The following is a 26,989-nucleotide window of genomic DNA, read 5'->3' on the forward strand; positions in this document are numbered from 1 at the left end:
CGATTCTAGCTCTTATGGGGAGCAAGCTAGGGTGATCCCACAGCTAGCATCTGCATTGTCAATTCAAACAAAGATATTAATGAATATTTCAGAGGCAGGCGCAGGATCCAAAACTTTAATTTAGTTCAAGGCATTCATCAATGTCTGAGAAACAGAGAGATATGATAATACAACACAGCGATTCTCTTCTGTAAACTGAGTACAGTTGTACAAGGGGAGGGGGAAGAGGTGAGGGGAAAAAGGGAAAAGAAGGGGAAAGAAAGGAGGGGAGGGTGGAAGTAGGGAGGAAAGGGTGAAAGAAGGGAGGAGAGGGGAATGATATTCAAATGAATTTTATCACAGGAGTAAAATATATGTGAGGCCTCTATCTCACCAGCAGCTTCGGGGGAGAAGGGAGCATCATGATTACTGCAAGGGAGATTGGCTCAATCTCGAACTAATAAATCCTAGGGCAATGAGCATTTCACCCCAAAGACTAAAACGTCTTACACAGAGAATCTAGTTTCAGGATTTATGGTTCTTCAAGCTAATTTCAAGCTTCCTCATCACTTTAGAGACCCAGGTGCTTTGGCAAGAGTTGCAAGTATAAAAAAATAAAACCCAAGTCATGGAAATTCTATGGGATTTATTCCCCCTAAGCCAGTAACCGAGACAAACGACGGACAATGAGCTTGTGTCATTTTAGCTGCTTCGGGGAGATTGAAACTACCCCGGTTCTCTGATGGGATGGATCTGGCTTCCATACCCTCATTCCAGATCCTCCTGAGAGAAAACATTATTCCGACAAGATCGGCTCCCTGGGCTCTCACAGTTAACAGGAGCAGCCTCCATCTGGAGCTCCAAATGGCCAATGGCAACAGGAAAAGTCTAGTCTAAAAACAAGAGGGCTGTCTTCTATCTCTAAGTAGATCGCCCACGAGTAACCTAGTAGGCCTCATGAGGTTAAAAGTTCCCTTGCACAACTAGAACAAGTACAGCCAAAATAATTTAAACCTTCTGGGACACCATAAAAAGGAAAAATCTCTCAGCCGCGAAGAGGTCTTTGTCAAACGCATCTGAATTTCAGGGGATTCTCTTTGGAAAGGAAGAATGTAGGACAGGGCTGTCCTTCCATACAAGGCCAAAAAAAATTACCAACAGGCAATTTGTGTGTGTGTGTGTGTGTGTGTGTGTGTGTGTGTGTGTACGGTGGTGGGGGTGGAACTAGAAGGGAGGGTAGGGAAGAGACAAGAAAGAGGAATAATGGAGGGAACTCTCCACTGATTTCTGGATCCCAATCAAGCCTATCCTCAGTGGATAAATCCTGAGCTCAGCACGACATTTGAGAACCCCATGCCTGCCAACTCACTCACTCATTCGACCCAGCCCCCAAGCAGGCTGACTGAGCCTTGAAGTGCTAGTTTCCCCGATCTGGAATACAGACAGAGCCCTGCGTCCTCCTCCATGATTACAATGCTCAAGAAACAACCACCTCCCCGACCCTCTTCCTCCCCTTCGTTTTGACATCAGCCACCTATGATTCTGCCCAAGGGTGAGCTGCTTTTTCCCGCATTCCACATTCACTCCAAGTCAGGTATAGGCAGAGGGGGATGTGGTGCTCCTAGCTGGGCAGAGGCTGGCTTTCTCCCTCTTCATTCTCCTTTTCTTCCTCTAGCCAAATGGCAAGAGATTAAGAAAAATGAAAAAATAAACCCTAAAAACAAAAATGGAGTGGCATGAAGGTTTGGGGGGGGGGTGGCGGAGGGGAAGGTAAGGGAGGGGAGTGGGCATTATCCAGGAATATGGCTGAAATGCGAAATCTCTTGGAGGCTAATAAGCTCTTGCCAGGCTGATCAATCTGTTTCTACTCCAGCCCTTAGTCCAGTGCCTGGCACATAGTGAGTGTTTAATAAATACCCTAAAAACGAAACAAAAATGAGGAGGCTAACTGCTCAAGTTTGGCGGAAAAGTTTGACTTCTAGGAGGCATTTAAGCATTCATTTGAGAAGCTGCCATACTTCTTCCTCTCCAAAATACCAATCAATGCTATTTATTGAATGCTTACTGTGTGCAGAGCACTGCACTAAGCACTTGGGTGAGGACAAGCTACGCAAAATTATGGCTATTCTTTATGCACGATATGGGCCAATAGGCGGAAAATAGTGGACTTCCAAATGGCAGGCTAGTCATGGAAGGACTATGGCAACACCCTCCCCACCCTAGGATTGCTTACACCTACCTAGACTGGACGAAATCTGGAGAACAAATTCTAAGATAATATCCCTTTGGGTGAAGGACTGAACAGACCAGATCCCATTCAGATGGCCCAGTGGGGCTTTACCAGAGTGAAGCCCAAAAGGAAGTGCAGACTATTCAGCATCACTTATTTTGGTGAGCTCTGAGTTGGCGTAGGAACAAAAATAAAAGCTCTTAGCTATAGATATCCAACTGGAGATGTGATCTATGTCCTCTATCCTGCCTTTGAAAAATAATGGCGGAGGGGGAAAAAAGAAATAGAGCATTCAGAAAGGCCTCCTACAAGGAAAAATGATTTGGGATTTCAAAATGAATACCCATCTCTTGTGAACCAAGGAGCATATAGTGTGTAGCTGGATGGCTATGAGTTTGGATTCTGTTCGCAGACTTTGGCAAGGTCTAAAATCCTACACCTCTTTTTTCCTTTCCCTCTTCTCGTCCCCTTCCTCCTCCTCCTTTTTAATATGGTATTTAAGTGCTTACTATGTGTCAAGCATGTTCTATGCACCGTAGTAGATACAAGCTAATCAGGTTGGACACAGTCCCTGTCACACTAAGGGCTCTGGCTATGAAGGAGGGAATAGGATAAAATGCCCATTTTACAGTTGAGGAAATGGAGGCACAGAGAACTTAAGTGACTTGTCCGAAGTCACACGGCAAGCAATTGGCAGGTCTGGGGTTAGAATCCAGGGCCTCTAACGTCCAGGCCTGTACTCTGTCCACTAGACCATGCTGCTTCTCATTGTTCTTCTCCTCCCCTTACATTTTAGCTATTTTCACAGTCTCCCAGGCATCTTTTCTTTGCATTCTTCAATCAATTTGAAGGAGTAACTAGAAACTTTCTTCAGGGAGTAGGGATGAAAAGGCCAGTGAGAGTAAAACACCCATCCTTACACCTCTACTGTGAAGTGAAGAAAGAGTTTCCTGTACATAAATCTTAAGGACTCTGCGCTGAGACTTCTAAGAAGACACCCAACTACTGTTCTTTGTATGGTTGCGACGATGTGGCCAAGATAATCAAGTCACTGTCATCAAGTCGTAAGGCATGAGCTCATCTCTAGGGATAGCTAGTAGAAGTCAAACAAAACACAAAAACAGGCAAACACTCTCAACTTTGGGCCAGTTCTGACCTAGGCCCAGACCCCAGAGACATTCGCAATGAGATCTGCTCCAGCCCAGGATAAATCCTATGAGATCCACCCTGGTAAGTATTGGTAATAGTAATGACACTACTTATTAAGCATTTACTGTGTGCAGAGGACTATACTGAGCGCTGGGAGAGAAGGCACAGGTGAGAATTACACATGGCCCCTGTCCTTCAGGGGCCCACGGTCTAAGAGTATAAGTGGGGAGAAGGGACTGGAGACAGAAGTCAGGAACGATGAAACAGTAAAACATAACCGAGACAAGTACCCAAAATAAAACAACTATGGAGAGCGGGATGCTTTTTTTCTTTTTTCAAAATGGAACATCTTAAACACCACGTGCCAAGCACTGTGCTGAGTGCTGGGGGAGAAACAATCTGCTGTTTGACCTGGGTCAAATCACTTAACTCCTCTGAGCCTCAGTTGCCTCACCTGTAAAATGGGGATTAATACTGTGAGTCCCTTGTGGGACATGGACTGGGTCCAACTGATCAGCTTGTATCTACCCCAGTGCTTAGTAGAATGCCTAGCACATAGTAAGTGCATAACAAATGCCATAAAAAAACAAAAACTCAACAAAAAAAACAATAATAATAATAATAATGTTGGTATTTGTTAAGCGCTTACTATGTGCCGAGCACTGTTCTAAGCGCTAGGGTAGACACAGGGGAATCAGGTTGTTCCACGTGGGGCTCACAGTCTTAATCCCCATTTTACAGATGAGAAGTTAAGTGACTTGCCCAAAGTCACACAGCTGGCAAGTGGCAGAGCCGGGTGTGTCCGACATGGGGCTCCCCATCTATGTAGGAGGGAATGGGATTTAATCCCCATTTTACGGATGATTTAACTGACTCACAGAGAAGTCAAATGACCAGTCCTTCCGCACATGTCCTGCCTCTGGCCTGGAATTCCCTCCCTTTTTCATATCTGACAAATTACTCCCCCAACCTTCACAGCCTTATTGAGGACACATCTTCTCCAAGAAGCCTTCCCTGACTCAGCCCCCCTTTCCCACTCTCTTTTGCATCACCCTGACTTGCTCCCTTTATTCACCATCACCTCCCCAGCTTCACAGCACTTATGTACATATCTGTAATACATCTATTTATATTACTGTCTATCTCCCCTTCTAGACTTTAAGCTCACTGTGGGCAGGGAATGTGTCTTTCTCAGTGTTGTGCCGAGCCCTCCCAAGCACTTAGTACAGTGCTCTGCACACTATAAGCATTCAATAAATACGATCGATTAACTGCCCAAGGTCCCGCAGCAAACAAGTGACAGAGCTTCCAGCTCTAATCTCCCGTTGCGGTCTCCCTCCAGAGGTAGGTGTAAGGCACCAAGACTGAAATCAATACTTGAGACACAAACTCCTGAGTTTGCTCCCCAGATTGCTCCAGCTTCTTTGGGAGCTTCTAACCAGACTGAGGCTTCTGTTCAATATGTGTAGGGGACGTGTCTATCAACTCAGTTATACTGTACGCTCCCAAGTGCATAGTACAGGGCTCTGCACACAGTAAGAGCTCTGAAAATATGACAGATTGATTGATTGGGCCTTTTCCAGACACCTTGGGCCATGCCCACAGAGAAGCAGTGTTAGAGTAGGGAATGGTTAGAGTAGGGTCTGGGAGGCAGAAGGACCTGAGTTCTAATCCCTGTCTATTGTGTGACCTTGGGCCAGTTGCTTAACGTTTTTGTGCCCCGGTTACCTCAACTGTAAAATGGGTATTAAGATTGTGAGTCCCATTTAATTTAATGTTGGTATTTGTTAAGCGCTTACTATGTGCCGAGCACTGTTCTAAGCGCTGGGGTAGACACGGGGAATCAGGTTGTCCCACGTGGGGCTCACAATCTTAATCCCCATTTTACAGATGAGGGAACTAAGGCACCGAGAAGTGAAGTGACTTGCCCACAGTCAAACAGCTGACAAGTGGCCGAGCGGCGATTCGAACCCATGACCTCTGACTCCAAAGCCCGTGCTCTTTCCACTGAGCCACGCTGCTTCTCTGGGACAGGGGCTGTATCTAATCCGATTTCATTGTATCTACCCCCTACTTAGTACAGTGCCTGGTACATAGTAAGCATAACTATGTTATTATTTTTTATTAAGTCCTATCCAGACTGACTATAAGAGAAGAAGAGAGGTGACAGACGAACATGCAGCTGTACTATCCACCTAGTCCCCTTCACGTTTTCTTCTCCAAAAGGCACAGTAACCTTCCTGCTAATCATTTATCAGCAAACACCCCCAACCCTACTCTGCGTCAGCGGAGCAGTGAGCCCATCTCCAAAGCCGGCCAGAAGCGAACCCTGGCCTTCTCCCTTAGCCGGGGTCTCCCTCAGCCAGAGAGAGGAAGGGGAAACACAAGTGCTAACTCCAAGGCACGAACACTTCACATAGGTTTAAAATCTTGTCTGCTTAATCCAGCCTGACAGCTGAGAAGGGTCTGTCCGGGGCCCCAGCAAGACTAACCCGGCTGTGCTTTGTCTTCTCGGTCGCTGCAGGTGGTTTCAGTTAAATGTGATAATCGAATTAGTTGTGCAGCATGGTTTACTCTGAAATCGCAGACTAATCTTCACCAGAAATCTCTCCACTGCTGTGCTGCTCCCACAATAAGACCAAACTGTGCAATACCCGCCTGCCTCAATCTCAAAATGAGATAGAAAGGACTGAGGTTGAGTTAGGGAGGGGAGCGGGAAAGGATGCTTAAAGCTGGGCAGGGGATCATTGGGGGCAGGTAGGAGGAGAACTGAGCAAGGGTAAAAGCTTGTGGAGTCAATTTCTGCCTCTCGCTCACTCACATCTCAAAATGAGAAGTCACTTTGGTGCCCAGCAAGTCAAGGGAAAGCAATTATTTTCACAGCCCCATCCCAGACCATTTACGCTCCATCTTTTCAACTGCACAGGGCTCTCAGTTCTCATGTCACCTGGTTTCATCTGTCTCTTCCTCCCTCCTTAGATTTTTCCTGTTTTACTATTGTTCTTGGTATTAAAGCAGAGGGCAAGGTTGGGAGGTGTAGGGGACGACGCTGAGAGCCTTTCAGTGACAGCTAGCACTCACAAGCAATTTCAACCAATGAATCTTGGCAAAGGTGCTAACTCCATGCGGGTGAGGGGATTGTTGCTTCCTCAGCTGTTTCAGCTGGACTCTCTGCCTTGCTAAGCCGAGATCACTGACCAGTTGGGAGAGGGCCCAATCAGCGTTGAAGAGAATCCGAATGGTGGCCCTCTAGCCTGGTACCTTTTAGAAGCCTGATTTTTCTTACTGGATGAATTTTCCTCTTGAGGATCACTTGGGTCAAACATCTCTGCTCCAGACCCTCTCCCAGCCCTCAGATGGAAGAACAACTTCAACAGCCTAGTTGGGCAGTCCTACTAGACTGACATGAGGCCTATCTCTCGGCCTCACCTGGGAGGTAAAATGGGATAAACTGAACAACTCATCTCTTTGGCAGAAAGGTTTTCATATAAAACCTACAGATAGTTCATTATATTATTACTGTCATTTACCGGGGCGGTCTATCTGGGGCTCCAGAGTGAGAAAGCAGTACAGAGATTTGCCATGCCCAGTCCAACAATTTATAATGATCGCTCACTGTGAGGACAGTGCTGTACTAGGTTCTGTGGGGAGAAGCAAAGGAAGAAGAATCTTAGACCGTGGGTCCCATGGGGCTGGGTCAGTGCTTGATCTGATTATTTTGAATCTACCTCAGTGCCTGGCCAGGAAAATAAAAATAAAATTACAAAAAAATTTTAAAAAAACCTCCAGGGACTTCAAGCCTCCTTGACCCTGCTTATTGATACCTCCTCCCTTCTCCATTTGAACCCTTCTCATAATAGCTCGCTCTAAGGGCAGCTACCATGGATTGGGACATCAGTATGCTAGGAAATGTTTTCCAGAAAGTGAGAGCCTCTAGCTGAACTGAGAGAAGGGCAGAAAGGAAATGCAGGGGGGTCGAGCAGGGAGACTGGGACAGATGCAGTCAGCAGAGCAAGAAATGGCTAGGACAGGAGAGAGTTTTATGCCACATGAGATGCAAAGTGGTCCCCTGATTATATGTAGGGGGGTGAGACACCCATTTTTTTTTGGATGGGGGGGATTTCTAACCTAGGATCTATCATCAATTCTTCATTCATGGCCATGGAAGGTAAAGTCAGCTCACTGGAGTCTTCAGGGCATCCAAAACTCTGTTTGTGGGGTTCAACTTCCTTCTTTACTGAAGCTGCAGGCCGAAAACAAAGTGAATGATTGAAGATTTCCCTCTCCCTTATTTCTGGTGCCCACCCCTTGGCCCACTGAAGGAGAGGCTGATAGGCAGTGAAGTGGCAGTGGGCAGATGGAAGGCGGTGGCAATGTCACAAACTTGATTATAAATCAGTCCCTGGATATCAAGAAGTGACTAACTGCATAAGCCAAAAAGACACCTCTCAACCACCTGCGGGTACATCTCTGGACATTTTTGGCAATTTTGCTGCATTTCCTACACATGGGTTTTGTTTTTTTTTTTTTAATAACCTCCTCCTTATCTCTTCAGTGATAAATCTTTTTCTTTTAATGTATTAAGGTTGTCCAGAATTTCACGGTTGAGTCAGAACTTCAACTTCACTGAAACAGCTACCAGAGTGCCTATTAAAAACCATCAGACACTTTCCTGAGTCATATCAAGAGCCCCATGAATTATATGATGAGGAGGCAAGAGACAGGAAAGAGATGACATCAAATATCTACCCACCGCTCCCTCCCCCTTGCCAGCCATCTTGTTGTGGCTGGGCTGCTGAGTCAGGAAAGAAAAGGCAACAGGGAGAGAGGGGCTGCAAACCTGAGCTGGGTAAATAGCAATGCTACTAGGAAAAAACATTCTCCATCCTGAAAAGGGGGTGTATTCCTGCATGAGGCGAAGAGAGCTTCTACCTTCCGATCGGCAGAGGAGTGGTACAGGGGAGTGGACACTCTAGGTCTCATTCTCTTGGGAAGCATGCCTGGACCTGTCCAAGTAAGGTCAGACAGGCTTGGAAAAAAAAAAATAATTCATTTCCACACAATTAAACCCACTGGGATTCCCAGCTCTGAGGACAAGCCCTGGGGGGAGGCCGAGTGAATGTGGACAGCTACAAGGATGAAAAAAACCCCAATCAGGGCAATTAACTGTTTCCATGAAAACTAAATACTGGCTAAATGGCCCTACAAAATGCATATCTTTTTTAAAAAATGGTATTTGTTAAGTGTGCCAGGCACTGTATTAAGTGCCAAGGTAGATACAAGATCATCAGGTTGGACACAGTCGCTGTCCCACATAGGGCTCACAATCTAATCCCCATTTTGTAAATGAGGTAAATGAGGCACAGAGTTGCAAGATGCCCACATGAGATCATGTAAAGTACATTACTGTGTCCCCAAGATCCAAAAAATGGACCGGAGAATCATAAAAGACTTGCAAAATGGTAAGACTGTAAGCTTGTTGGGGGCAGGGAACATGTCTGCCAAACTCTATTCTAGGAAGCAGCGAGGCTTAGTGGTTACAGCATTGGCCTGGGACTCAGAAGGACCTGGGTTCCAATCCTGACTTCGCCATATGTCAGCTATGTGACCTTGGGCAAGTCACTTTGCTACTCTGTGCTTCAGTTACCTCATCTGTAATATGGGGATTGAGACTGTGAGCCCCACGTGGGACAGGTACTGTGTCCAACCCCATTGGCTTATATCCACCCCAGTGCTTAATACAGTACCTGGCACATAGCAAGTGCTTAACAAATACCACAATTACTATTATTATTGTACTCTTCAAAGCACTTAGTACAATGTTCTACATACAGTAAGGACTCAATAACTATGACTGATTGATTAAAAACCCAACAATTGTTTTTTGGGGGTTTCGTATGGTACTTAAGTGTTCACTATGTGCCAGACGCTGAGCTAAGCACAGAGTTAAATACAAGTTAATCAAATTGGACACAGTCCATGTCCCTCATGAGGCTCAGTCTTAATCCTCATTTTAGTGATGAGGTCACTGAGCCTAAGAGAAGTGACTTGCCCAAAGACACACAGCAAACAAGTGGAGGAGGCAAAATCAGATCCCAGAGAAGTTAACACTATTAACGTACAGGACTAAACAGCAAGAAGGGCATTCATGAGTGAAGAGAAATTATGGATTTAAGCTATTAAATGTTGACATACGTATACACGCCCACACAAAAATGCCCTCACCGAAAGCTCTGCACACCTCGATTTGCTGCTCTCCTGAGTCCGGGCCCTTCAGCACAACTCATTTAACTGCCTGACCAAATCTCTTCCAGTGCGTGCTACTTCTGGTCCCTGACTCCACTCAAAGAACTACTAAGATCCTGCATGCCTCACTACTGTTCCACTGTTTCTTTCCCAGCAGACTGCTACTATGTTGCAATATTTGAGCTTTGCTTTGATGGGGTGACTCCCGTGATGTCAATTCAAAACAGAGCGGCTGTATACCCAAGCACACAGAAGGCCCAAACATTGCTCTTAGCACACACATGACCAACGGGGGAGCTATTGCCAAGGGCTTACAATTCAATCCAGCTACCTGGAAAAGCGCCTAAGAAGAGCATTAAAATGGAGGGATGGCTGCCCTGAGAAGAGTGGGGCTAGCAAGAAGGTCTGGATCCTTTCCCAAACAGCTGATCCAGGGCTGCTACTGCTTTGCTACTGAACCTTGTGGTAGCTTTTTTAGGCTTCCTTTGCAACGTAGAACACACAGAGAAGCAGTGTTGCCTAGTGGAAAGAGCACGGGCCTGGGAGTCTGAGAACCTGAGTTCTAGTTCCAGCTCCTCCACTTGTCTCCTGTGTGACCTTGGGCAAATCATTTCACCTTTCTATGCTTTACAGTTACCTCATCTGCAAAATGAGGATTAAGACTGTGAGCACTTTGTGAGACAGGGACTGTGTCTGATCCTATTATCTTGTATATACCCCAGCATCTAATACAGTGCCTGGCATGCCGTATGCACTTAATAGATACCATTAAAAACAAACCAACACCACCAAAACACACAAACCAAAAAAAAAAAAAAAACCAAACCAAAAAAAAAAAATACAACCTTGCATCCTCAGTGCAGGAGGTGATGTGGGATGCCAGATTTCTGGGGATTTAATAGCCACTCGGGGTTTTGTGGTCAGAGAGTCTCTCCCTGAGAGACTAAGGATGGTTTCACCCATGGCAATTCTCTCTAGTTGGTTGTGGGAAAGAGCCTATTTTTTGCAGCAGGTGTGCTTATCAATCTTCTATCACCAATACCGTAGCAGTCTTAAATTGAGTATAAATGGTACTGGGTTTGTGGGCTGTGAACTCCCATGAACAGGACTGGAAACATGGTTTAAGGTTCTACAATTATCCACGCAGATGAACCAAATAAATCACGATTCGAGAGTTTCTAAACTCAGTCCTTTAGTAGGTATTATACAAGAGATTCTTTACTTTGTAGGAGACTGAAAATCAGAGTCCCAAAACTCAAAGACAAAAATCTAAACATTTGTCTTCTTCCTGGCTTCCTGGGGTACCCTAAATTGAAATTCTCACATGCTCAGTCAGGAAGGAGCTTAGGTCAGGACTGCCACAAAGATTTTCCCCATCTTCAAAGTCCTACTAAAATCACATCTCCTCCAGGAAGCCTTCCCTGATTAACCTCATTTTCCACCCTATCCTCCCTCATTTCTACATTTCCTGGGCAACTCAGGTCCATACCCCTTAAGCGCTCTGATTCTCATCATCCCCCCTTCCCCCCCCCCCCCCCCCGCCCAGCAGTAATATGCACATCCTTATACTCTCCTGCTTCCCCTTTATGTAATTTCATTATCTGTCTCCCCCTACTAGATTGTATTCTCCTTGTGGGCAAGGATCGTATTTACCAACATTACTGTATTCTCCTAAGAGGTAAGAACAATGTTCTGCAAGACTAGCAGCAAAGCCCAAGAAAGCAGAGGATTTGGATTGCCTCGATAAAGTTTGATGGTTTAGAGGGACCAGACCATACTCATGAGCGATGCAAGGGTCAAGCAGAGATGGCTACACTAGCGCCAATGGAGATTCTAATGTAAGTTGAACTAAAGGTGAGGTACAGTCTGGAGAATACTGAGAACACATCTCTCTCTCTCTCTCTCTCTCTCTCTCTCTCTCAGACCAAAGGTTGTTTCCAGACACTGCGGAGTAAAACTAGTTTGAATTAAATGACGCATAACTCAAAAAAAAAAACACAAAAAAGCCAACAAAAAACCAAACAGCACAAACAAACTGCCTGAAATGCAATCAGTTTTACAGCATCAAGAAGCAACAGCCTCCTCCCCCGGCCACACGCCAGGGGCAAGGGGAGGGAAAAAGTCAAAGCGAGCCTTTAAAGCATGGTGCATCCCAGCTCACATTCACAGACAGGTGCGCTGCTGGGAGTGGGAGGGTGGTGGGAGGGAGGAGAGACGCAGACCTCTTAAATAATGGAGCCTTCTGAAAACTCACAGGGAAGTGTGAAGCTTGATGAGGGTACATGACCTGAAATTCGATACGGATTCTTTTCCCAAGCTGGCCCCGGGAAGCCCATCCTCCCACAGCATTGAGAAATGCTGCAGACCTGATGGCCACAGATGAGAAATTTGAATGGAAGAAAGCAAAACGAAAATCCGATGCAAAATCCCTCTAAAAGCCATTAGACATTGCTGATCAGCAAGCTCCTCTGGCTAATGCTCCCTTGGGTAAGAAAATCCCCTCCAGATAGTCTAAGAACACTTGGTTTTTGTTTTACATCATGTGAACTCTGCCATTCTCCCTCCACCCCTACCAGCCCAGGCTCTGGCTTCCTCTCTCCGCCCTTCCCCTTTACCCCCCCGCCACTCACCCATCCCTCTGGCCAGACGAACCGCAATTACCTTGTGAGAAACGCTGCCCGCTGTCCGCAGAAGTCCCACTGACATTGGACCATTACAGCCTGGCAGAACTAGCGGGAAACTAGTCAATTGCAAACTGTCTGGGCTGCAGATAACGATCACCACTACTCCAGTTAGAGTATGCTGCGGGAGACTGCTTCTGCTCCCAGGGCACGGAGGGTGAATCAATTAGCCGCTAGGGTTTGGTCACAGAGATGACATTTCTTGCATGGATTAAAAGAATCGCAGTGAAGTTTGGGAGCATGAGAAAAGCCATGCTGGGCCAACTCCCACAGAGAGGGCATAATGGATGGATGGCCACAGAGAGGATCGAAAGGGAGCAACTAGTGACATCAACACCGCCATCGTCGAGGGCGCTGACGACCATGTACGGCATCCAGAGTACCATGTCGGAAGAATAGGAACACACAACATAAGTCAAAGTCACTGTCCCTGCTCTTTAGAGGCTTAGAATCTAAAGGGAGAGGTGAAAGCAGGCAGGGAACGGGGGAGGAAAGGCCAAAGAAAAGCATAAACGCCGACAGAAGTAGAACCACCTAAAAACAAACAGAACCAAAGCAGAGTGGTTCTAAAATCCTTTAGCACGAACTGCTTGAAATACACTCAGACACAGACTCATTTTTTATACATTTCCTCTTTCAGAAAACAAAATTTGATATAGCTGCCAGGATGAAATTTAGACCCTAGAACAAAACTTTTCAGACTAAGAACGGTTTCTGTGATTTTTCTGAAAATCTTCCGGATACTAAAGTAAGAGTAGGATGTGTCGTTCAGGAAGATTTCCACTTTTGCTAACCCAAAGTGGGGAGCTTGGAGCAGGAGAACCAGAAAGGAAAACAGACCTGCAAGTTCTGCCATCCACGCCATAAGGCCTAAAGAAAATGAGCAGAAGAAACAGGGGTGGAGGTGGCTTTCATTTGACTCTTCTCATTTTCATTACCCAAAGGAGCTAAGTGGTCTCCGTTTCTAAATATGGGATTGTCATCTTGACAAGGCCCTTTTAAATAGATTTTCCTTCAGCCCTGCCAAAAACAGGCTGGAAAAGTTCCTTTTGGATTCTGATGCCTTGTCAGAAAAAACAAACAGAAACCCCAAGCAAACAAGTTAACTACCCTGCCAAGAGCTTTCCCTACCTCCGGAGACCCTCTGGCCATGGCCGAAGCCCGTTGACCCAGTTGGGGGCAGCTCTGTATACTGGTCTAGTGCTCTAGCAACTCTGGAGAGGCTGAGGAGCCTGTCATCACTGAACAGAATGGCCTTTCCATGCTCCCTCTGGCAATGGGGTTCAAAGTAAGTGCCTCCCTCAGATTGCAAGCTGTGGGTGCTTGAGGGCAGACGCTCCCATGCGGCTCCCAGGGGTCTTGGGGAACCACATGATTAATGACTCTGTGACTTCATTCTCCACTCACCCTATTAGTCTACAGGGCACCTCACAGGAGAAGGGAACCCTCTGTTCAACCATGTCGCCCTAAGTATTACAGGCTGCTGATGAAAAAGACAGCTCCACATGATACTCAGAAAGCCTGTCTGCCCCACTAGCTCGAGGGGAAAATCATTTGCATCCTACTGATTGGCCTTCATAAGTGAGGTAAACACACCAATGGAGCCTAGGCTGCTAGTACTGCTGCTCCAAACCCTTCTCTGAGAGCTTCTGAGAACTAGGGTTCCCATGACCAGCCTCAGGAGACATCGCTCCCAACACTACACTCGCATCAGTTCCTTCGTCTTCGCGAGATCATCTGTGATTCTGGGGCTTCCAACTTAGCCCAGGGCTCTGAACTGAACACATGCACAGTGGAAGAACCAGACTGGTAGAGGAAAAGAGATTCCTTTTCCTTCTTCGGGTGCCAATTTGAAACCATCCTTACTGTCCCTTTCATCAACTTTGTCTTCTGGATAAAAGGAAGTTCTCAGCCCTTTTTCAGTGCCAGCCCACCCAGCCCTGTCCAAACTGGTCAGAGACTCCCCCCCACCCCCAAAACCTGCCTGGAGGGCCTAAATTAACAGTGCTCCCACTCAGCATCCTGCCATTAGCCTGGGGGCCAAGGGGACAATTGAGCCCCAGATAAGCACCAGACTGTTGCTGACTCCTCTGGGATATCCATGAGGAAGGGAAGTTGGTGGCCTTTTTTTTGTGGCATTTGTTATGCGCTTACTCTGTGCCAGGAACTGTACTAAGCATGGGGGTAGATACAAGATAATTGAGTTGAACGCAAACTGTGTCCCACATAGGCCTCCCAGTCTTAATTCCCATTTTATGGATGAAGTAACTTGGGCACGCAGAAGTTAGGTGACTTGCCCAAAATCACACAGCAGACAAATCATGGAGTCAGGATTAGAACCCAGGCCTGTGCTCTTTCTGCATCCCCCTTCCTATTATGTCTTGGGTGGCCATCAGCCACACTCTGGGCTCCAAGTCTCAAGCAGCATGGCCTAGTGGATAGAACACGGGCCTGTCAGTCAGAAGGACCTGGGTTCTAATTCTGGCTCCACCACTTGTTCACTGTGTGACCTTGGGCAAGGCGCTTAACTTCTCTGTGCCTCAGTTACCTCAGCTTTAAAATGGGGACTAAGACTGTGAGCTCCACGTGGGACAGGGACTGTGTCCAACCTGATGATCGTGTACCTACCCCAGTGCTTAGCACAGTGCCTGGGACATAGGAAGCACTTAAAACACATACTACAAAAAGAAAATCCCAAGGTCCATGTGAAAGCTTATGACACTATAAGCCACTGAGCTCCCATCACTGAGCTGATCAAACTGGGTTTGCTCTGTTTCCACAGGGGTTTGTAAATCCCTGGAAGAGCAAGTCCCTGCGCGGTGGGAATTCCAGGGAAAGCAGACCATTGACAGCAGATCCTTCCCAACACTAGGAGGGGTTTGCAAGAGACATGACGTGGACACTGAAAGGGAAGTTAAACGCTTTTCCTCACTGAAAGAACCCTGAGGTAGCTTTTCCTTCTCTATTTTTCCAGTTATCTTACAAGGGATATTTCTTTTACAAGGGCTCTGTAAAATTCCAAGTTTATCACCCTACCGGTTGAGTCATTTCTTGATGGTAAGGAAACTGTTGGCTCGTCCAAAAGTCTGAACAATTCGTCACAGTTAAATTTTGGCTGTCAAATACGGGGGACCGGGGAAGAAGGAAAAGGGGAAATGCTGCTGTGTTCAATCAATGTATGGAAATGACATGCACCAGAGCAGAGGCCACTTCTATTTCTCTAATACTTTATCCAGAAACTCCCAGGCCTACCCCTTAAAGGTACAAGGATGCAGCCTGTCAAAGGAGGCCCAGACTTCTTTGATTATTCCTTTCAAAGAAACAGCATGGCCTAGTGGACAGATCTCAGGCCTGGGATTCATTAGGACCTGGATTCTAATCCCACTCTGCCGCTTATCTGTGCAACCTTGGGCCAGGCACTTCACTTCTCTGTGCCTCAGTTACCTTATCTGGAAAATGGGGATGGAGACTGTGAGCCCCATGTGGGACATGGACCATGCCTGACCTGATTACCCCAGGTTATCCCAGTGCCTAAGTTAAAAAACCCAAACAGATCCAACCTCCCAAACTACATTTCCCTTGTTTCTCACATCATTGTCTGACAAAGAGAAAGATGAAATCCTGAGTGATTTACAAAGATGACTGAGCTATACCACCAACCTCCAGCTTCAGGAAAGCAAAGAACATTCTGCCAGTGTGTGTTTGGCAATGAATACAATTTAACCGCTGAGGTTGTTGTGTATTTTTTTATATATTGAAACTCTGCATTGGGACCAATTGTTTGGCCTGCATAACTCCCAATAATCCTTCTACCCTTTCATGGAAAAGCTGGGATGGGTACCAGATGCTTCAAATAAGCGACAGAGACCATATAATGAAACAGGAACGGGGACTTAGCAAGAAGCCTTAACTGGCGTTTCTTCCCCTTCCTGCCCCTCTAGTTTTCATATAAATAGACGTAAAGCTTGGGGACCTAGGACTGGACCCTGGTTTATGTGATGGCCCCATATCCTGAGAAGCAGCATGGCGTAGTGGATAGAGCACTGGCCTAGAAGTCAGAAGGCCATGGCTTCTAATCCCGGCTCTGCCATTTGTCTGCTTTGTTGAGCTTGGGCAAATCAGTTAACTTCTCCGGGCCTCAGTTATCTCCTTGTAAAATGGGGATTGAGACTGTGAGTCCTATACAGGACAGGGACTGTGTCCAATCCGATTTGCTTGTATCCACCCCAGCATTGTGTACAGTGCCTGCGACATGGTAAGTGTTTACCGAATGCCACAATTATTATTATGCTCCGCTCTCCTCTTTCCCATAAGCCCTGATACAAGAAATACCCACCGGAAGCCGTGTCCTTGCCTTAACTGCAAAATTACACTTATGCCAGATAAAATACCCCAGACACTCCCAGGGTACTAAGGAAGGATTGTTTGTGGACACCTGCCAAACTGAAGGTAGGTAATGCATCAAGGAGAGGTAAAGGTTGAACCAAGGACCAGGGCAGAGAAGCTCTTGTCAATGAGATTTCTGCAAGTAGGAGGCATGGCAGAGCCCATGGTGTGAATGAATAGCTTATTAACACAAGAGACAAGGTCTAAATTTTCCTTTGGACAAGTCACACCTGCCACCTATCCCTCAGTTTCTCTTCTTAAAACAGGAGTGATAAATTCCAGCCCCTAGTAAGTGTGGGGAAAAATCGTTGGAAATACTCAGGGAAGAGACTCACCATAAACTGTGGTAGCTACTGGAGTAACTGATCAGAAGCAGCATGGCTCATTGGAAAGAGCACGGGCTTGGGAGTCAGAGGGCATGGGTTCTAATCCCGGATCTGTCACTTGTCTGCTGTGTGACCTAGGGCAAATCACTTAACTTCTCTGTGCCTCAGTTACCTCATCTGTAAAACGGGGATTAAACTGTGAGCCTCACGTGGGACAACCTGATTACCCTGTATCCACCCCAGCGCTTAGAACAGTGCTCAGAACATAGCAAGCGCTTAATAAATACCATAATTACTATGATTATTATTATTGATGTAACAACAAACCAGTTTGAAAGGTAGAAATATGGAAAAATATTAGAAAAACAGAATAGAGTGATATGGAAAATTAAACCTGTCTGCAATGAGAGTTGAGTGTCTCATCTATTCACTTTGCTAACCACCTCTTGTTCTATTTCTTAAATGAGATTTAAGGGCATATTTTTTTCCTCTTTCAGAGTGAACTGTAACCATTGAGCAGCTGCTGTGTGCACAGCACTATGCAAGTATTGCATGACCTCAAAGACTTTTCAAATGCTCATCTTCTGCAAAGAAAAAAACAGAGAAAATCAATTAGTTTGTCTCATCACACTTTGCCCTGCTCCTAAACCAGAGCTCTCCACAGACCTAAATTCTATGGTCTAGTCTGACCCAACCTGGTCCAAGAGCAGGAACCAGGGCTTATATTCGGCCTCAGTTCCTTTTGGACTGGGGATGAGGCCTGATGGGAGATCCCAGTCCAGACAGCCTTTGGGCCACTGAGGCTTTCAAAAATGATTTTTTTGTGTAAATCAATTGTACTTATTGAGCACTTACTGCATGCAGAACACTAAGTATTTGGAAGAACAAAATAGAACAGAGTTTGTAGACCCGTTCCCTGCCCACAGAACTCCTGCTCTCTGGCTTTACTGGCTGATTCCATCTTCTTTCCAATAACTGAATAAAGCACTAAATAAAACCAGAAGGTGCTGAGGGTAGACTCAGAACCATGCCGGACATGTTCCCTGTCCATACGTCCTCCAGACTATGACACCATCACGCCAATCTGTGTGCAGAAAAGTTCATTCATTCATTCAATAATATTTATTGAGCACTTACTATGTGCAGAGCAATGGACTAAGCGCTTGGAATGTACAACTGGGAAACAGATAGAGACAATCCCTGCCCATTGACGGGTTTACAGTCTAACTGGGGGAGACGGACAAAAACAAGACAACTTAATCACAATAAATAGAATTAAGAGGATGTACACCTCATTAACAAAATAAATAGGGTAATAAAAGTCTATACAGATGAGCACAGTGCTTAGGGGAGGGGAAAGGAGAGGGGGAGGAGCAGAGGGAAAGGGGGGAAAGGGGGCTTAGCTGAGGGGAGGTGAAGGGGGGCAGAAAGGGAGCAGAGGAAAAAGGGGAAGCTCAGTCTGGGAAGGCCTCTTGGAGGAGGTGAGCTCTCAGTAGAGCTTTGAAGAGGGGAAGAGAGTTAGTTTGGTGGAGGTGAGGAGGGAGGGCATTCCAGGACAGAGGGAGGATGGGGGCCAGGGGTCGACGGCGGGATAGGCGTGAATGGGGGACGGTGAGGAGGTGGGCGGCAGAGGAGAGGAGGGTGCGGGGTGGGCAGTAGAAAGATAGAAGGGAGGAGAGGTAGGAGGGGGCAAGGTGATGTAGCCTAGGCCTTGTAGCCTAGAGTGAGAAGTTTCTGTTTTGTGCGGAGGTTGATAGGCAACCACCGGAGGATTTTAAGGAGGGGAGTGACATGCCCAGACCGTTTCTGCAGGAAGATGATCAGGGTAGCGGAATGAAGAATAGATCGGAGCGGGGAGAGACAGAAGGAAGGGAGATCAGAGAGAAGGCTGACACATAATCCAGCCGGGATATTATGAGAGCCTGTACCAGTAAGATAGCCGTTTGGATGGAGAGGAAAGGGCGGATCTTGGCGATATTGTAAAGGTGAGACCGGCAGGTACTGGTGATGGATTGGACGTGTAGGGTGAATGAGAGCTGAATCAAGGATGACACCAAGGTTGCGGGCTTGAGAGACGGGAAGGATGGTTGTACCATCCACAGTGACAGGGAAGTCAGGAAGAGGACAGGGCTTGGGAGGGAAGATAAGGAGCTCCAGTTCTACTACAAGCCCAGAGGCCCAAAGGGAAAATGGCATGAAGTGTTGCAATTCAATGGGAAGAGTAAAATAAAAAGGAAACTACAGTTTGAAAGCCTTTTTTTCCTATTTAAGACACTCAAAACTCCCCATTAACTGCCAATTCTCCTCCTGCAGATCAATCTACAGATTGATCCTGTAGATCAATCAGTCAATCAGTGGTATTTACTGAGCACGGACTGTTTGCAGAACACTGTACTAAGTGCATGAGAGAGTACCATTCAGCAGAGTTGGTAAACATGCTCCCTGCCCACAAGGAACTTGCAGTCGGAGGAGAAGACAGACATTAATGTAAATAAATTAACTGTGGACATGTAAGTGCTGTGGGACTGAGGGTGGGGTGAATGCTTGCAAGCAGATGCAAGGGCAGACCCCTCCTCAGAGTTCTGAGTGGAGAACTGAATGGGAATAGCTGATCTTGGTGCCTGGACAAGTCACGCCAAGCACTCAGAAGTTCCTTACTCTGCAGGGACAGGAGGTATGCAGGGGTTGAGAAACACATGGCCCAGACTCCCTAAATAGACCAGGAGCTCCAGGAGCCACCATCAATCCCCAGCACCATAGGACATCAGGGGCAGACTGTAAGCTCACTGTGAGCAGGGAATATGTCGGTTTATTGTCATACTGTACTCTCCCAAGCGCTTAGTACAGTGCTCTGCAAACAGTAAGTGCTCAACAAATATAATTGATCGACCATAACCTCATTACCTACCTTCACAATCTTAATAAAGCTGGGGAACTTAGGGGAGTTTGCATCAAAGACTGCTGACCTGGTGGAGGGAAAAGCCTACAATACCACCACTCATCTGAATTGCTTATTTCCTTTCTAAAATGCAGTTATGGTTGGCTGATCCTTATTTATTGTTATTCCTAATTCACTGTCACAGTCCTATCCTGGGGTAGGGATGAGTCTGATCTAATTATACTGGATCTGCCCCAGTGCCTGGCGCATAAGCAACCATGTAATAAATGCCATACCTAACTGAACTGAGAACTTCTCATTGTCAGATGTCAATGTGACAACTGAGAAGCAGTGTGGCTCAGTGGAAAGAGCACGGACTTTGGAGTCAGAGGTCATGGGTTCGAATCCCGGCTCGGCCACTTGTCAGCTGTGTGACTGTGGGCAAGTCACTTCACTTCTCGGTGCCTCAGTTCCCTCATCTGTAAAATGGGGATGAAGACTGTGAGCCCCACGTGGGACAACCGGATTCCCCTGTGCCTACCCCAGCGCTTAGAACAGTGCTCGGCACATAGTAAGCCCTTAACAAATACCAACATTATTATTATAGATGTCAATACGCTAAAATGTTGTTTACATTTTGAGCTCATTTCAAGTTTATCCGGGAAACAGCACGGAGCTGTAATTTATTTTAACATCTACCTCCCCCGCTAGATTGCAAGCTCCTTGAGGAGAAGGATCATGTCTACCCATTCCTATGGACGGAAGGATGGATGGAAAAAAATTAAATAACCTTAAAATAACCTTATATATTTACTCTTATACAGACTCTTATATTTGGTTGCCTCCCTGATCTATAATTTTTTTAAATGTCTGCCTCACCCACTAGATTGAAAGCTCCTTGAAGGTAGGGATCATGTCTATCAACTCTATTGTAATACTATTATTACTACCACCACCAATGATAATTGTGCTATTTGCTAAGTGCTTACTACGTGCCAAGCATGGTATTAAGTGCTGGGGTAGACACAAGATAATCAGGTCCCATATGGGGCTCACAGTCTAAGTAGAAGGGAGAACAGGTATTGAATGCCCATTTTACGGGTGAGAGTACTGAGGCACAGAGAAGCTAAGTCACTTTCTCAAGGTCAGACAGCAGGTACACAGTAGAGCCGGGACTAGAACCCGTGTTCTCTGACTCCCAGGGCTGTGCTCTTTCCACTAGGCCAAGTATTTACCTAAGCTCTTAGTTCAGTGCTCTGCACACAGTAAGTGCAAAACAAATGCCACACTGATTGACTCCAGATGACCTGAAGGAAGACACCAAAGGCGCTACAGGTTCCCTTTACCAGAGTGGCCCGAATTCTACAACTTCATCTAGTATGTGGTCTTTGCATTTCTATCATTCCACTTTCTTACTGTGGGCTTTATTGAGCGCTTAATACGTGCAGAGCACTTTTACCAAGCGCTTGGGAGAATACAGTACAACAGAATTAGCAGACACATTCCCTGCCCATAATAAGCTAACAGTCTAGAGGGGAGATCCTTGTATTTGTCACCAAACCTCCCCCCTCTTTATTCTTCAGCCGTGAGTACTAAGAAGGGCAGGGACCTTGTTGGATTCTTTGGCTTGCATTTCTGTCTCAACACTTATTCTGTACACCACAGGCACTCAATAAATCCTACTGCTACTACATGGGAACATCAGCCTGCAGTTTTTATGTTCCTTCAGAGACTTAAAGCTAAAGCAATATGTTTTCTGGACTGAAAGCACCCAACTATTGCTTTGGAGCAAACTTGTGTTTTCTTTTTGTTTGTTTTTGGGTTTTTTTTTAAACCAAGGGCTAATTCCGCTCACCTCCTCACCGTCCCTCGTTCTCGCCTATCCTGCCATCGACCCCTGGCCCACGTCCTCCTGCTGTCCTGGAACGCCCTCCCTCCTCACCTCCACCAAACTAACTCTCTTCCCCTCTTCAAAGCCCTACTGAGAGCTCACCTCCTCCAAGAGGCCTTCCCAGACTGAGCTTCCCCTTTTCCCTCTGCTCCTTCTGCTGCCTCTCTGCCCCCCTCTTCACCTCCCCTCTGCTAAGCCCCTTTTCCCCCCTTTCCCTCTGCTCCTTCCCCTCCTCTCAGCACTGTGCTCATTTGCTCATTTGTATATATCTTTATTACCCTATTTATTTTGTTAATCAGGTGTACACCCCTTGATTCTATTTATTGCTATTGTTCTTGTCTGTCTGTCTCTTCCCGACTAGACTGTAAGCCCGTCAATGGGCAGGGATTGTCTCTATCTGTTGCCTAACTGTACATTCCAAGTACTTAGTACAGTGCTCTGCACATAGTAAGCACTCAATAGATATTACTGAATGAATGAATAATTCCTCAAAATGCATTTCTATAGGACTTCAAACTAATATGCCTGAGAATTCCATCCGCAGCTAAACACATTCTGGAAATGCTTCAAAAACCCCTTTCTCAAATCCACATTATACTTCTTTCCTTTGAAGCAGAAGTTTGGTAACCATGGGACAGATACACTTGGTAATAAGAGACCGTAAATACCGCATGTGTTCCTACCGAGCCATCAGACTGACTGCAGCTGGGGAAGGAAGCTGCCTATAGGGGAGTTGGCCTAGAAAGACAACAGCTTAGGGATAGTGAGGGATGAATTGTTCCTGTTTTGAGTATCTAGAAAATGGACAATGCCATTTGACTCCATTTAGTGTCCCAAGAAATCTGGCAACGATCCACCTTTAATAGAGCACGGGCCTGGGAGTCAGAAGGTCAAGGGCTCTAATCCCAGCTCTGCCTCTTGTCTGCTGTGGGACCTTGGGGGAGTCACTTCACTTCTCTGAGTCTCAGTTACCTCATCTGTAAAATGGGGATTGAGACCGTGAGCCCCATGTGGAGCAGGGACTGTGTCGAACCCGATTTGCTTGTATCCAACCCAGCGCTTAGTTACAGTGTCTGGGTCATAGTAAGTACTTAATAAATACCACCATAATTATTACCATTATTAACTAGATTGTAAGCTTGTTGTGGGCAGAGAACATGCCCAACTGCTCTGTTATATTGTACTAACTAAGGTTGTCTGAGTCCCATTTCTGTTTGTGCTGGAGTCTAGCTGGGGAAACCAAATGTCCCCTCCACCTTCAAGTCTACAAAATAGAGCATGGGCCTCAAAGTCAGAAGGACCTAGGTTCTAATCCCTGCTCTGCCACATGTCTGCTGTGTGACCTTGGGCAAGTCGCTCACTTCTCTGGGCCTCAGATACCTCATCTGTAAAATGGTGATTAAGAGTGTGAGCTCCATGTGGGACAGGGACTGTGTCCAACCTGATTAACTAGTATTTACCCCAGTGTTTAGAACAGTGCTCGGCACATAGTAAGCACTTAACAAGTACAAAATAGAGAGGAGGTAATGCAGGAAGTGGGAGAATGCAACCTCCTAGGAGTCCCTCAAAACCAGGCTATATCATTGCATTACACTTCCAAAAGTCCTAAACAGATATAGATATTCTCTAGACTGTAAGCTCGTTATGGGCAGGGAATGTGTCTGCTAATTCTGTTGCATTGTCCTCTCCCAAGCGCTTAGTATAGTGCTCTATACCCAGTAAGCGCTCAATAAATACGATCGAATGACTGTCCGATAAGGCCCAAACTGCCCAATTCCTACTTCACTCCTCTCCCATTGTTCCCAGCCACTGCAGAGCAGAAGCTTAAAGTCTGAAGAAAAGAGTGGAAATGTGGATGTTCTGAGTTCCAATCTTAGTTCTGCCAAAAGTTCAGCTCAACCAGAAGTCTACATTTCATCTCCTAGTGGCTGTTTCCCTCGTGGCCAAGTGGGATGGCAACACTGACCTGCCTCCAATCAAGGCACAGAAGCCCTCACTACGAAGGCCTGAGAGTCAGAGGTCGTAGGTTTCAATGCCAGCTCCACCACTTATCAGCTGGGTAACTTTGGGCCAGTCACTTGACTTCTCTGTGCCTCAGTTACCTCATCTGTAAAATGGGGATTAAGACTGTGAGCCCCACATGGGATAACCTGATTCACCCCAGTGCCTAGAACAGTGCTTGGCCCATAGTAAGTGCTTAACAAATACCATCATTACTATTATTATTATTACTATGGACCGCTGAGCCCACAAAAATGCACCAGAAATGTTCAAGAAGAACCCCAAAGCTGGCCTGGATTGGTTTGAGGCAAACAATCTGGGGGCACAGCGGCCATTCAAGAGCCTCAAGTCATAGTGCTCCTTGACTCACAGACACCACGGGAGACAAGGAAACAGGAAATAAAGGCGCCCAAGAAACCCAATGAACCGACAGCCCACAGGGCACATTATTCAAACATCTCCATGAATTTTGTGATTACTCAGTCCTCCTTGGGTGCAATGCACTGTATTGAGCAGTTGAGAACGTTCAACAAAAGCGCAACACATGTTGCCTCACAAACCTGGAGAGTATACTGTACTCTGTGGACAGTGAAAGTGAATGTGGGTTTCTCTGGTCTTTTCTGTGCCACCAATTTCCTTCATCTCATTCTATCTATCCTCTTGCCTCACAGAACAAGGTTTTGTCTACCAGCTGATTCTCATTGCTCTTCCACTGCTGTCCCATGCAGGCCACAAGTGGCAGGGGAGCAGTCACAGGATTCTTGGAACATATTTGGGTTGTTGCATATACCTGGAACTTGCCTTTCCTTGGCAAGACTCTTTCAACTGCACCACGTTTGGCAACTGAGATCTAAACCAGCTTTTTGGGTTTAAAAATGCCTCACTTTGAATCACAAGGCACAGGAACAACTCTGTCATACCAAAGCATCTGGAGTTACTTTTTAAAGCCCGGTATGTATTCTGTTTCTTTCTTTTTCTCTCTCTTTTCCTTTCTCTCTCTCTCTCTCTCTCTGACGCATACATACACTCACTCACTCTTTGACTTTTGTGTTTCCTGCTGATTTTGTTAACTTCCATGTTCTCAGCAGGGCACCCAGAGCTTCCCTTATATAGAGTCTCGATGTGACCCAGAAGCCATCCTCAAAGTTACCCCATGCCTCCTCACTACCCTTTATAGGGATTTTACTTTGCACAAATCTCAGAAAGGTCAGGACCTCAAGAAAACAGGTGCTGCAAGTAGCCATGCACCAGTGTGGAAAAAGGACCATATTTCCTGGACCAGGTGAGGAGAGGAATGTTGGACACTCCGGGCTTTGCACCCATGCCAGAGAATCACATCTTCAGAAGCATTGGATTTTGACTATGGACAGACATATATACACAATATGTGCATGCACAGAAATCTTTCGGGCAGCACTTCCGACCCCTCTGCAGGAGCAAACGACAAGGGCCTTTCAGAAATCCCCATCCAGACTTGGGCCGCAGCATGCTATCGGCTCAGTCCAAAGCATGTCCTGAATTATGCTGGGCCGGGGCCAAATGCAGAACACATTAGTCCTCTCCCAGAATAACCCCGGACAAGTTAGCGACTCATTTTTTTAAAATAAGCTCCAGTACTTCTAGTCCTCTTCTAGCCTCCTGTCATCACCCGGACATATTCCACCGTGATCAATGGAAGGCAAGAAAACACTCAATCCAGGCCCAGTGGCAACGGGTAGGACCAGCCAAGCCCTAAAATACGGAAAAGCAAAAACAAGACACGAGGACCAATAAGGCTAAATCTCCCATCTTAGTCCTATAACAAGGGGCAAAACCCAGCTACCCTCTCTCTTCAGCAGTTAAATTTTGTGTTGTCCACATCTTTTGTTACCTTCAGCCTGCCTGATAATTCTCAAGAAAAAAAAATCAGCGAAACAAATGTATATGTACTAGATTGCTGGGAGGAGGCAAATAGATTACAGGAACCACTCAGAAACCTACTTGGCCAAATGGTTCATGAGCAACTGCAACATCTGCCGGTTTTTCTCCGGGAGCCGATGAACGAGGGTGTGGATCTCGGAGACTCGAGACTCTTGGTTCTCCAACTCTGCAGGAGAAAGAACATTCCTGCCGGTCAGGGATGTCTTACTGGAACGAAAAGCCCTGCCTCCGGAGTGAGGAGGCCGCTCTGCAGCTCTGGCTGGGATCTATCAATCGTATTTATTGAGCACTTACTATGTGCAGGGCATTGTACTAAACGCTTGGGAGAGAGTACACTACAACAATATAACAGGCATATTCCCTGCCCACAAGGAGCTTACAGTCTAGAGGACAGGCTCCCAGTCTCTAGGACAAGCTCACAGTCTAGAGGGCTGGAAGTGGACGAAGCTGTGTTTACAAGGGAGACCGATCCCAGAATGCTTCTCTCTGTTCCTCTGGTGACAAAGGCAGACACTCAATTCAGAAAACAGGGATAAGCAGGGATCTCAGGCCAAGAGAATGATGTAATGAAACAAAGATGGAGCTGGGCAGCTCATCCAGACATAGGAAAGAGGTCATGAAGGCAGCTGCTTCTGTGAAGAGGCTTCCCTTTTTCAAGGAAGTTAGGAACCTCGTGCCCTGGGACCAGAGATAAACAAACCTTGCAGAGGTGTCCAATATCAAAATACCTTGAGAGAACACATCAGAAGCAGGAGGAAGCGCTTCTGTCACTGCCTGAGCACTGCCACAAGTCTGGATTTAGTCTACTTCAGGAATTCAAGGCTCTTCATTAATCTGGGATTGTTGCCCTGCTCAAATTCTGCCTCTTTTGGGGATCTAGGGTGAACCCCTTGACCTGGCAGAGAAATAGGGCGATTCATACTCACCAAACACCTTCCTGGTTAGGTTCATTAAGCTCTTAATACAGCGCTCTGCACACAGAATGCGCTCAGTAAATACTACTGAATGAATTCATTAGAGGATTAAAGGATGTTCGCCGAGGCCTTAGAGTACTTCTGAGAATGGTACCTAAGGGAGCATTCCTCCCTCTCAAAGTCGCCTTTGCCCTTTGACTTATTCCTTCCTCCTCCTGGAGAGGACCAGTACTATCAAGCCCCAGGAACACGGACCCCCTAAGAGGCCAGCTACCACAGCAAAGACGATAAAGCAAATGCCGGCAAGGAGCTACCCCGGCCGGGGCCCCGAAGAACCCATCCGAAATCCGTGCCAAATCTACATCTGATACAGACTCCCACTGCCCAT

At 46.4% G+C, this 26,989-nt stretch overlaps 1 protein-coding gene across 3 annotated transcripts in view; it reads right to left on the minus strand.

The window, feature by feature from the left end:
* The window catches only part of ARHGAP26 (Rho GTPase activating protein 26), a 472,294-nt gene that overhangs the window by 145,240 nt on the left and 300,065 nt on the right, over positions 1-26,989 (minus strand). For all 3 annotated transcript variants that reach the window (XM_029050709.2, XM_029050708.1, XM_029050712.1), the window contains exon 17: positions 25,748-25,853. In XM_029050709.2, the coding sequence (XP_028906542.1) occupies positions 25,748-25,853 (106 nt within the window). The remainder of the gene's footprint in view (positions 1-25,747; positions 25,854-26,989) is intronic.

Source organism: Ornithorhynchus anatinus, chromosome X1, assembly GCF_004115215.2.
Source record: "Ornithorhynchus anatinus isolate Pmale09 chromosome X1, mOrnAna1.pri.v4, whole genome shotgun sequence".
NCBI lineage: Eukaryota > Metazoa > Chordata > Mammalia > Monotremata > Ornithorhynchidae > Ornithorhynchus > Ornithorhynchus anatinus.